The 13,039-nt window shown below is 40.9% G+C and overlaps 1 protein-coding gene and 1 non-coding gene across 2 annotated transcripts; both read left to right on the top strand.

Moving 5' to 3' along the window:
• Nucleotides 1–73, top strand: Trnaa-agc (transfer RNA alanine (anticodon AGC)). The gene has a single exon. It is a non-coding gene; the product is annotated as a tRNA-Ala (tRNA).
• A 6,322-nt stretch (nucleotides 74–6,395) lies between these two features.
• Nucleotides 6,396–9,781, top strand: LOC126999299 (uncharacterized). Its single transcript, XM_050861732.1, has 3 exons — nucleotides 6,396–6,804; nucleotides 8,371–8,570; nucleotides 9,024–9,781. The coding sequence occupies exons 1-3, from the start codon at nucleotides 6,618–6,620 to the stop codon at nucleotides 9,543–9,545; spliced, it is 909 nt and encodes a 302-aa protein (XP_050717689.1). The 5' UTR covers nucleotides 6,396–6,617; the 3' UTR covers nucleotides 9,546–9,781.
• The last annotated feature ends 3,258 nt before the right edge of the window (nucleotides 9,782–13,039 follow it).

Here is a 13,039-nt window from a genome sequence, read left to right as displayed (position 1 = left end):
GGGGCTGTAGCTCAAATGGTAGAGCGCTCGCTTAGCATGTGAGAGGTACGGGGATCGATACCCCGCAGCTCCACGTAATTTTTGATGTTATTTTTATGTCAGTCAGGGAAGGTTGTGGTGGGTGGGAATGGTGTGGAAATGGTGACAGGTTGGCTGGGAGGTGTGTTGGTTTGGTTGTTTTGGGGGTTATTTTGGAATGGTTGTGGGAATATAGAAGAATTCTCTCTCTCTTTCTCTCTCTTTCCTTTGCATGTAGTGGGGAATAAAGTTGAAATGTCAGTTTAGCTGGTAGATGTATTTATTTATTTACTTATCTGTTTGTTATTTACTGAAAGGTAGTGATAGTAGGAAATAGAGTAAAAAAAAATATTATGTCTAGTTTTCTTGATTTTCATGTTATTAAGAAAAGGTAATAGGGGAATGCTGACAGTTTAATTGATAACTATATTTGTTTATTTGTTTATCTACTTATATGTTATTAAGGAAGGTTATGATGGTAAGGAATAAGGTGGAAATGTTGTCTAGTTTTGTTATTTTTTTCATGTTGGTAAGGAAAGGTTGTAGTGGTAGGGAATTATATAGAAATGTTGACTATTTAGTTGGTATGCATATTTTGTATCTTTTGGAAGACTCAAAAAGATATGGAATGACAGAAGCATATCACTGAAGCTAAAAATCCGAATACTAAGAGCTATAGTGATACCAACAGTGCTGTATGGAGCTGAGACTTGGATCATCAAGAAAAAGGAAGAACAGAAAATACTAGCCTTCGAAATGAAATGTCTTAGAAGAATCAGTAATATAAGGTGGCAAGATAGAATAACAAATGAAAGAGTACGAGAAATGGTGGGAGAGCAGAACACGATACTGGACAGAGTGCAAGACATTCAGGGAAGATGGTTTAGACTTTAGACACATGGAGAGGATGAACGTTGACAGATGGCCAAGAATGGTGATGCTCGGACCAGTTAGAGGGAACAGACCGAGGGGACGCCCGAGGGATACATGGCAGACGGTGCGTCAACTCTGAAACATGGCCATGGACAGAGGCCGTTGGACAGAAGGGCGACATCGGATGTGGGACCCAACCCGGAGAAATCTTGACGGGAATTAAGTCAAGTAAAGACATATTTATCCATTTCTTTATTTATATGTTAGTAAGGAAAGGTTGTGATGGTAGGGAATAAGATAATAAAATAACATGTCTAGTAGGTCTCTTTATATTCATGTTTGCAGTAAGGAAGATTTTTGATGACTGAAAAAGTAGAAATGTAGTAGACGTATTTGTTTATTCATATCGCTGGTAGTTTATGTATGACTTCTATATTTATTCCCTTTATTTCAGCGGTAACTTCTAAGAAAGGAAAGGTTAGTCAGAGTATTACATGGGGCTGTGAATGAGTGATAGGCTTTTGTCTTACTGAGGTAAAAGATCTCTCTCAGCACCTGGAAACACCTGAGAAAGGGTTATTAATATTTTCCCGTGTTGTGTTGCTCTGAGGTTGTTGTGTTGCTTCTGAGGCGGAGGTGGAGGGAGGCCTGAGCTGTGTTGAGAAGACCTTTATTTTTATTTTCCTAAGAACTGTTTTGATTGCAATGTTTTATTTATTTATTTTTCTTTCACAGGTAAGGCGAGTGAAAAGAGAGAGGATCGACGTGACAAGCTGTGGTGAGTGTGTGCCTTTTGTTTTCAATATTTTCTTCCTTTCATTCTTTCTTTCGTTTTAAATGCTCACACCTTCGTTCACTTGTTCACTGGTTTAGTTTGGGTTTTAATTTTCTGATATGAGGAATTGAAGCTGGAGGAGGAGGAGGAGGAGCAAAAGTGGAATACCAGATTGAGAGAAAGTGGGAAAGAAGTAAATAAATAAAGCTGGAAAATATGGAAAAGGTGCAGGAGGGAGGAGGGAAGGAGAAGACAGGAGGGGAAAGGAGGAAACGAGTGAAAGGAAAGGAGGTCAAAAGGAAGATGAAAGTGACAGGGAGAGAATGAAGCGAAGGAAGGAAGGAAGGAAGGAAGGAAACAAGGAAGGAAGGAAGAGGATATTGATACATATACACATGACAAAGCAGCTTATGTTTCTCCTCCTCCTCCTCCTCCCCCTCCTCCTCCCCCCTCACGCGTCCATTAGTGCCTCACGTTTGCCATTGCCGTGATTGGCTAATGATTAATGGTTACCTGCCCACCTGTGCCACCTGACTCCTCTTTGCACACACACACACACACACACACACACACACACACACACACACACACACACACACACACACTCAGGTCAGTCACACAGATTTTAACGAACAGAAATACATACACAAATAGCATTACTCTCTCTCTCTCTCTCTCTCTCTCTCTCTCTCTCTCTCTCTCTCTCTCTCTCTCTCTCTCTCTCTCTCTCTCTCTCTCTCTCTCTCTCTCTCTCTCTCATTAATACCATTTACTCTCCTCCCCTACTTCCCACCTTTTCCCTCTTCTCTCCTTCCTCTCTCCTCTCTTCCTCTTCTTTCCTCTTCTCCCCCTTCTCTCTCTCTCTTTCCCTCCAATCTATTGCCACTCAACCCCAATTAGCACACAGAAATACGATCATGTCTGTGTGTGTGTGTGTGTGTGTGTGTGTGTGTGGTCAGAGAGATGGAAGGAAAAACGGAGGTTGAATACAAAGTGGATGAATTCATTAGGTCAGAGAGAGAGAGAGAGAGAGAGCATTGAGTTAAGTTTATTTTCATTAGTATTAGAAGCCGTACACACACACACACACACACACACACACGCACACACAGGCCTTTTCTGCAAACATAGCAAGGGCTTCCCATGATCTCTTGAGTCTCACTTCGACTGTCAAAAAGAAAACGGGGTGAGGTTCAGACGGATAACTTACTCGTAGGTCTCTCTCTCTCTCTCTCTCTCTCTCTCTCTCTCTCTCTCTCTCTCTCTCTCTCTCTCTCTCTCTTTACACGGTATAATATGGATTCTGTACCCTTGAAGAGAGAGAGAGAGAGAGAGAGAGTACTCTGCCACTCACGGAAGTTCATTATCCAACTCATCGTCTTTTTTGGGCGAGAAAGTGAAATAAATGAACCCGGAATTTTTGTTTTTCACTTTCGCATTTAATTATTTCGGTTGATAAATTTTGGGGTTGATTATTATTATTATTATTATGGTGATTAATAAGAGAAAAAGTGAGGATTAATTAAATGTGAGGTCATTCTTGTGAAAAATTATTATTGTCGAGTGGGATGAATAGTAATATGATGATGAAAATAATAAAAAAAAAATAATAATGATAATGGTAGGGATAGTTATGCATTATTATTTTCTCCTCCTCCTCCTCCTCCTCCTCCTCCTACTACTACTACTACTACTACTACTACTACTACTACTACTGCTACTACTGCTTCTACTACTACTACTACTACTACTTCTACTTCTTCTTTTTCAAATATAATAACAATAATAATAATAATAATAATAATAATAATAATAATAATAATAATAATAATAATAATAATAATAATAATAATAAAAATTATAATAATAATAATAATAATAATAATAATAAAAATGATAATAATACCCTCAAAATCTCAGTATGAACGATTTCCTTTTTTATTTAATTTACCCGCACACCAAATCCTCTCTCTCTCTCTCTCTCTCTCTCTCTCTCTCTCTCTCTCTCTCTCTCTCTCTCTCTCTCTCTCTCTCTCTCTCTCTCTCTCTCTCTCTCTCTCTCTCTCTCTCTCTCTCTCAGAAGTCAAGTCTCTCTCTCATCCCATGCATGAAATTGAGCCAAAGGGGAAGAAACGTCGACTTTTTCCTCTCTCTCTCTCTCTCTCTCTCTCTCTCTCTCTCTCTCTCTCTCTCTCTCTCTCTCTCTCTCGTTGGATTATTGTGCGGAATTCGGATGGAGAAAGAAATTAACGTTCGCGCGAATGAGAATGCGACGAGAGAGAGAGAGAGAGAGAGAGAGAGAGAGAGAGAGAGAGGAGATAATGATGGGTTGAGATTTATGAGAAAGAAAGAGAGGGGAACAAATTGAAAGAAATGGAGAAAAAGAAGGATTATATATTGAGGGGAAAGAAGAATAATGAGAGAGAGAGAGAGAGAGAGAGAGAGAGAGAGAGAGCAGTCATTTGTTGAGATATGAAAGAAAGTGCGAGAGAGGAGGCAAAGATTTTAAAAGAAAGGAAGAAACGAAAAATAAGTTTGACAAAAATGAAAAAAAAAGAGGAAAGGAAAAATTGAACAAAAGTGTAGCGAGAAAGGTACAGTTTTATTGCTTCTCTTTTTTCGTGTGGGATTTGACTTCATTTATTTAAAACCGCTGTTATTCCTCGTCTCTTTGTCTCAGGCCCACATTTTCAAACATCACGGGGCTTACTGCGGTATTTCAGAGCCTTTTACCTTTTACATCACTATTTCCAAGGCCCGAAAAGAAAATCAGTCGGGTTCTAATAAGTTTATTTTTAGGTTCACGATACGGCAGAAGGGTCAAAGTACCACCAGGGTCATTAAACCACCCTTGAATATGCCCTAAACTCCTACGAAAGCCTTGTCAAAGATGTGTGCTTGCCGCTTGGGTGCCGAAATGCTTTAAAATACGGTCCCTTGTCTCAGGCCCATACTCCTAGATTTCGGTTCTGCGGTATTGTCAGAGTCTTCTTCCTATCACTTCACTATTTGCAAAGGCCGAAAAGAAAATCAGTCGGGTTCTAATGTTTAGGTTCACGATACGGCAGAAGGGTCAAAGTACCACCAGGGTCATTAAACCACCCTTGAATATGCCCTAAACTCCTACGAAAGCCTTGTCAAATATATGTGCTTGGGTGCCGAAATGCTTTAAAATACGGTCCTTTGTCTCAGCCCCATACTCAAACATTTCGGTTCTGCGGTATTGTCAGACGCTTCCACCCCGCACATAACTATTTCCAAAAGTCCAAAAGTAGATCAATAGAGTTCTAATGAGTATATTTTTAGGTTCATGGCACAGAAGAAGGGTCAAACTACCACCAGGGTCATTGAATTATCCCTGGAAATGCCCAAACTCCTACGAAAGCCTAGTAAATTCCTGAGCTCCGAAATATGATCCTTTTACACTCCCGCATTTCATAAGGCTTTCATAGAGGTCGTGGGTGTCTCCATGTGTATAATATATGAGCCTAATGGTAGTTTGACAATTCTTTTGCACCACGAACGTGAAAAACACTCATGAGAAGTCGATCAAAATTCCCTTTGTAGCCTTTGGAAATATTTGTTGTGAGACCCGAAAGCGTACGGGGTCTCGTTATGATATATCCCGTTTTCCCATAATACAGGAGGGAGTTCAAGGGCAGAAAATTGAATATAGATAATGATCTCACAAAACAGTGTCTCCTAAAAAAGTTGAACTGAATGATTGTTGAACAAGAGGGTTAGCTTAGGCTTGAGGGGTATCTAGATAGTCCCTGAAAGATATAGCTGACTCAGACTCGGCTAATATTGCTCCGTTTGTGTCTCATCGCTCGTGCGCGTGTTGTATTGCTGAATTTCTGTTAAAACCAAAACGTCAAACCACCACCAAAGAATATTGGTAAAATTCCAGAAGTATTCCCACTGGGTCGCCGGCCGCCAGGGGCAACACCAAGGGCTCAGCGCGAAACGTATTACCTATTAATTTTATCATCAACAATTAAGTCTAACCATACTAAATGTAACCTTACCTCTATTTAACCTAACCATACCCGACCTGTGCCCCGCTGCCAAAATGCGATAAACGGAGATAAAGCGATCGATGCATCCCCCCAGACCATATTTTAGGAAATCAATATCTCACGAAAGAGCTAGCGGCCTGCGACGATAAAACAACGCGGCAGCGTGTTGTGCGTGCTTCATATAGCACAAAATTAAGGTATCCTGCTGAGAGACGATGTAACCTAACCCGAATATTTTTTTTAATGCTATGTGTTAAGTCCTGATTTAAAATACAGAAGCTCATATATTCAACTACATAGTGGCAAAAACCGATTTTAGACGGTTCAATTAAGTGGCGTGCACGAGAATAGCTGTTCACCATCGCAACGGGGCTACCATCGGTTGGAGGTGCCTGGTAGTCCGTAAAACGACTTGTCGGGGAACTTGTTCGCTTTATTGCCGCACCCCAGCACTGCACAATGGATGGCATTTCGGCAGAAAGTCTGTCTTGCGGCACCAACGCGGAACAGATCAAAAGAAGAAGCGCGGTTTGTTTTACCTCCAACTCGGCCCCGAGCCTGAGCTTGATGAGTTGTGCACGCAACCTATATTATGTAGTATGGCTACTGTTGTGCAGTGCTGGAAGAAAAGGCACAAATGCTCGAGTAACTCCAAGAAAAAGGATAGAAAATAAGTGATTTGAGGAAGAAAATAAATGAATGAATTATGAAAATTATATTGCTGTAGTGCATTCTGGTGAGAAAAGATAAATATTGTAAAGCTATAGAAAAGCAAAGTGTGAATAAGCACAAGAAAGGAGGATCTACGAAGCGTTAGAAAGCCATACAAGTCACAAGAAGAAGAAGACGCGCCGCTCTCGCACGAGGGTGGGCGGCGCGGCGTAAACAAACACTGAACCACCGCGGCCTGTACTGTGTGGCGCCTTGTGGCGATGGTGAAGAGGAGGCCCTGGTGCTCGGACTCCGAGGCTGCCTTGCTGGAGCTGGCGAGGCGTGAGGCATTCCTGTGGGACCCCAGGGACCCACAATACCGCAAAAGAAAGGTGCGGCAGAGAGCCTTCGAGGCCATCGCGGGAGAACTGAGGGCGAGACACCCCGAGCTAGCCGACCTGAATGGAGGTAAGAAATTTTGTTTATCTCAGCTTATCTAGCAATTATATTCACAGGGGGTGGACTAAGGGGTGCCAGCCCCGCCAGGTACCAGGGGGGGGGGGGGGGGCCGTATCCCAGACTCCATGACAGGTGGCCAGGCCAGTCTCAGAAATCTAGTAATTATGTCCCTATCATCCAACTTTGATAATTACAGTGAATATTTTTACAAAACACTAGAACAAGCAACTTTCTGTACTGCATCATACTGAGTTAATTGTTGATTAAAGCTTAAAAAACAAAAAAACTCAAGGATAAGTTCGATAATTCCAGGGCTCGTCCCGTCACTTCCTCAGGTTTCACTTTTTTTTCTGATACCATTGCTATGTACTTTTTTTTTTTTTACCTAGAAAACAACTTGAAAGATTTTAAAATGTTAACAACAATTCCATAAATTAAGATTTTGGTAAAATTTCAGCTTCAGACATTACTTACAATCTCCTTTTTCTCTTTGCCTCTGCAAATGGTATTATTCTAGATTAGGGCCCAACTCACGGCCACAAATGCCTTGGTGCTCTATGAAGGTTTTAGTGTCTATACAACACATTGCCGTATTGCTTTGCCGTCGCAAATTACTCGTTCTTGTGATAAAAAAATTTGCCGTAAATATTTACGTCAGTCGCGCCCGCCCGCGCCCGCCATGGTGGTGGTGTTAGGAGGGACTGTAGGGTTGCCAGATGCTTCAATAAGAAAAATTCTCATGCCACATCATGATAATATATACATAATATATCAAATAATAATGAGGATAATATTCACGAAAGCGTAGCCTCCTCTGGCGGGGGCCGAGCTAGTGTTGCGAGATATACCTCCTCGCAGAAATAAGTCGCATATACATGGGGGGTAGGATCCAGGGAGGGCGCAGTAGTTTAAATACGCTCCCCCACCCAAAACCCTTGATTTCCCACGAGTGTCCAAGTTGAACCTCTCTGCCAGCTATTTTTTTGTCTAGTAATTTAATGATTTACAACAGAAACAGTTAGCAGAGTATTTCATAGCACATCGAAAACTACCATAAAAAAATAGTCTCGTCCACCAATGTGAGTTAGGTCCTAATCTGGATATTTACCCTGCAAATTGGGGACATGGTGATGACCACTGTTCACTTTTGGATGAGAGAAATGTGTTGATTTAGACAAATTGTGTATTTAAGTAATTTTATGAATTGTAAAAAATCACTGGTTTTGGAAGTTGCGCTAGCCTTTCAGTTCATGTGAATTAAATTGTTTAGTTTTAAGCTAAAATAACCAAATTAACCTTACCCAACCAAACATAACCCAACCTAACAAAACTTAGCCTAACCCAACCTAGTAACAACATAAATAATTATAATCAAGCCATGCTAACCAAACTTAATTAATCTGACCTAACCTCACTTACCTAATTTAACCTTACTAACCTAACTTTGGCCTAACTAACCGAACCTAACACAATCTTATCTAAACTAACTAAAGTAATTTAAAGGCACCCTGTTTTTATAAACTATTAGCTGATTGTTCTATCTATAAGTCCTTATCAATTTTCCTTTATTTACAGCACGTGTTCGAGTAAAACTCATGAATCTGCGGAGATACTTCCTGAATATATGTTACAAGGGAATTAAAAAGGCTGATGGTGGTTCTGAGGGACATACCTTGGAAAAGTGGTACCTGCCCAATAGTGTCAGATTCCTTATAGATCCACTGATGGAGCGGACACCAACAGAGTCCAGCTGTGTATTGCCTCCCATGCAGACAGTCAGTGTTGAACTTTTTATGTAGTGTGAATTGCATGTAGTGTTTTTTTTATTTCTAATGATGCATTACGTCCACCTTGGTCACTACAAGTTTAGTTTAGATTGGATTAGGTTTAGGTAGATAATGGTACCCTGTAGTTTTTAGAGGGCTGCCCTGATACATACTTTGTGTAGTTGTTTGTATTGCTGGCTACAAATACATGGATTGATCATGTATGAGGGCAGTCAGCCTGCAGCCCAACTAGCTGTGTATCCTCATTTCTGAGTTGATTGATATAATAGGATATTAATGAGGGAAGTCTGGGAAAGATACCAGAAAATAACCAAAATAATCCAGTCAGCCAGTCTCAAAGGACAAAGTGATACAAATGAGTACAGTAATCAGGCACATCTATTTTCTGTAGGCCTCTATTTTTAATGTATTTTGTTATTATTATTATTTTTTTTTTTTCAGAGTATGATATTATCTTTGGGAGATGACGGCTACACCACAGAACGTGCACCAGATCCTGCCGTGATCACTTCTGGCAAAACATTACAGTTACCTTCATCAGATATCCAGCCCTGTCTTATGTCTCGTGGTAGCTGCAGTCTATTGCCTGCTAAGTCTGGTGGTCTTTCACGTCCAATGCCCAGTGCTCAACTATCTTTCGGGCCCAGCAATTGTCCATCCTCAGCTGCCAAGTGTCTTCTATTGGAAGAAATTTCCCAGAAAAGAAAAGCATCCCCAAAACTCCATCATAGTGTAAAAGCAGAGAGAGATGAACACCATGTTGATGATGTTAATGATGACACTCATTTAGCTATAAAAACAGATGTAATTAAGTTTGCTAATTCTTTAGGGAAGATGGTTAAAGAGGCAGCTGAAAAGATGCCGCTTAATACTCAACTTCAGTTCGTGCAGAAAATGCTAGCAATTGTTGGAGATATAAATCATGCTATTGCTGCAGGGGAGTATCTAACTCAGGAAAGCTAATCCTAAGAAAGTAAATAGTGAAAATATAAATGTTTCATATCAGTGTTGAAGCATTTTCATTGTTTTTTTAAATAATTTTATCTGTTATCATTGTCATTGATTCTCTTTTCCCATTATCACGGAAGTAGTTCACTTTACACTACATGCATTGAGTAAAAGAATGCACATACAGTGATTAGGCAAATCAAAGGTTCCCAGTTTTCTGTTTTATGAACAAAAATGAAATTGTGGTCAAGCATGTTTTTTTTCTTTCCTTTTATTCTTAATTTTTAGGATAATAAATGTAGCTTAAATTTCAGTATAAACCTTTATTATCAACACACAGTATCACGGCCATAATATTCAATTTCATAGATTCTGCATACAGGGCATGCGAAAATCAGGCTACTTATGTAGGTAAATGAGGCATGAGATGTACATGACGGAGTGCCTTGAGGTGATGTTCTGAAATGGCTCATGGTGCAACGGACATATTTAAGCAGAAGTTTGCTGTCAACATCCATCTTGGATCCACCCGTTGATGCTGTTATTTGATTAGCAGCTAAGATTATCAACACACAGCCATGGCTGATGGAAAAATTTTGCTGCGATATTTCTGTAGATACACAAACAAGCCAGCAGATACAAATATCACTTCTTTGCTCTCCTCCATCAATAAAATCTTATGGTTCGTTTACCTTCAAGGAGAGAGAAGGTCCTTATGTAACCTGAATTTGACTCACTCTGGCCGTTAACATTATACTGTAACATTTTCTAATAAATGGCTGCCATACAAGCCTTCCAGTGCACTTGTTCTTAATTGTTAAAATAGTTTGAAATTTTCCTTGATCATCTTTGCATTGTTCGTCTCCCCTGCCAACAGCCTGAAGCATTTCTACAGTACCATGTTGATATTGCATTTGACCTGGCTGCATGCTCCCGTTATTGGCATCCTCCATGTCTGAAAAGTTAAAACCCAGGTGGTGTGTGTACCAGTCTACCAGAATGTCTCAAAGTTTCTCACAGCATGATGTGTGCAGCCACCGCAGCTGGTGTGATATTTCATGAATGGTCAGGTGATGTTTAGGTTGTTTAAAAACCTGAAGCCTTGCAACCTTGACAAAAACGTTTTCACTTGTTCTTATAGCACAGGAGAGGCGGCTGAAGTTACGTCTCTCAGCTGTTTGATCTCCTGATGGTGTTACTTTATCTGCCGCTCGTATCTTAGTTCCGTTAAAGACATTTTCTAATGTACAGGCACTCCCATCCCTAATTATTTCTTTAACCTTGTACTGACCTAGCCACTTCACTCCTAACTTCCGCTTTAACAAAGGGTGGGGTGATGGTTCACAGGGAAATCCCACCGCAAAAGCCACCATATGTAGCGTTCTCTTTCTATTGTCTGGTGTTTATGGGTGTCGCTACATCCCTTTTTGACAACCACTATGGTCGTGATGGTACGTGGTAGCGTGGTAGGGTCGTGTGGTCACGACCCGGACAAGGTCTCGACCCGGACAGTCTTGATTAACCAATGAACGATCGAGCCTAGGATGACGTCAGAGCTATGACGTATGAGGGAGGGCGGTCCTAACTAGACGCCATTTGCAAACCTCCCCGCCGACGCTCCGCTTGTAAGCATGGTAAGAATTTCGATTTTAAGAGGTCGCGATCTTAATTTTCGGCATCAGGATATATTGTGCCATGACCACGAATAAGGCGTGATCAACTTGTGATAAGTTTTGTTATGTAATATAGCCATATTGGCATAAAATCAGTGATAATACGGAGTGCCTAAACAACAATGGACTCGTTTGGGGTGCCCGCTAGACAAAATTATGCCATGTTCTCGACTCGGACAATTTTTGACAATTCATGCAAATTAAGTGTACTGGAAAAACCAATTAAAAAGTGAATGATTATAGTTCTTACAACTATAATGTACCATATGTGAGATAAAGCCATGGAAAAGGCTGGAAGGTGGTGTTTGCCACGGCTAAATATCGAGTGATTTTTCGAAGTGTTTTATTGATGGAAGTGAATTATTTTTAGCATTAATGCCCCCATTAGTGTTTACTTCTCCAAATTGAAATATTTAACCTAGGCCAATTGTTTATATTTTTACGAATTTTTAAAAAATGATGTGGTCTCGACTCGGACAGTGTGCACGTGATGTCTGAGTCGAGAACACGGAAGTATAAGAAGGATTTTTTTTTTTATGACTCTGTCAATCACTCTCATTTTAACCTAAAACCAATATTAATACTATATATTAACAGTTAAAAAAAGGCGTAGTTTTAAGGAATTCAGTTACCTTTTTGTTTATCATATATATTTTTTTATTACATTGATATTTTGCTACCAATTGTTTTATTCCACCTTTCAGTGTCATGTTAGGGATGTTCTTAGTAAGAAAAATATAAAACATTGGTGTAAGTGTGTTTTATGGACAAAACATCCGTCGGGTTGAGACCACAACCCGTCAGGTCGTGAACACGGTCTCGACGGACAGAATCTGGAATCTGATTTTAAAAACGGCTGTAAAACCAATACTATGATATCTACAGATATGGAACTCATAGCATAAGATGGGAATTAGTTGCTTTTTAAAATCTCTCCTGTAGCTCAATAACTTTTTTTTTTTTATGAATATTATTCACTTTACTGTCCGGGTCGTGAACACATCACCCTAGTCGTCTACATTCCCGAGCGCTGGTCCCGGATGGTAAGGCCTCAGGACAAGTGAACACTCGTTCCGAGGTTGGTGACCAGAAGGGCGTTATTTGTTGTGTGATTAATTATGGAAGGTGGGAGGATTTCCGTGTGAGCCACGTGTGAGACAATATTAAGAAACTGGATGGTGATAATGTACTATGGGGGGCGTGTGTAAGGGTTCAGTAATCTCAAATGAGCGGGAAGACAGGCTCCAAATGATGACACTCACAGTAAAGTTGTATATAAATATGTATTTGGTTTCATTTTCAAAGGTTAGCGGAGTACTAAAAATGAATGACTGACAGGCTGTATGCCTCCAATCTAACTAGCTACCGGCACAAGGGAGATTTGGGGAATACTCATAATGCTTAGCTCTGGTTGCTGGAGGAGGAGAGGCGGGAGCTGGCGTGAGCGTCGGGCTCGGCAGGGGACGTCCACGATGGGAATGGGCGGTCCTGGTGATGGACAGACGGGCGCCGGTTGGTGTGGAGAGGCGGGGCGCCGCTTGGTGTGGAGAGGCGGGCGCTCGTCGTGATGTAGGGAGCAGCTTGGGGCAGTGTTTTGGGGGCCTGACCTCTTCCCGCTTCTTGTTGGTTTGTGGTGGTTTTCGGGGGGGCTGAGTGTAGAGATGGACACCTCTCTCACTCAGCTCCGCTCTTCCCTGGCAGCCCTCCTCGCTTACTCACATTCGGACCGTTACACACGCCCCCCATAGTACATTATCACCATCCAGTTTCTTAATATTGTCTCACACGTGGCTCACACGGAAATCCTCCCACCTTCCCTAATTAATCACACAACAA

The sequence above is a fragment of the Eriocheir sinensis genome, chromosome 16 (assembly GCF_024679095.1).
Source record: "Eriocheir sinensis breed Jianghai 21 chromosome 16, ASM2467909v1, whole genome shotgun sequence".
NCBI classification, from domain to species: Eukaryota; Metazoa; Arthropoda; class Malacostraca; order Decapoda; family Varunidae; genus Eriocheir; species Eriocheir sinensis.
The sequence above is the reverse complement of the archived record's forward strand: the minus strand, read 5'-3'. Positions and strand labels throughout refer to the sequence as shown.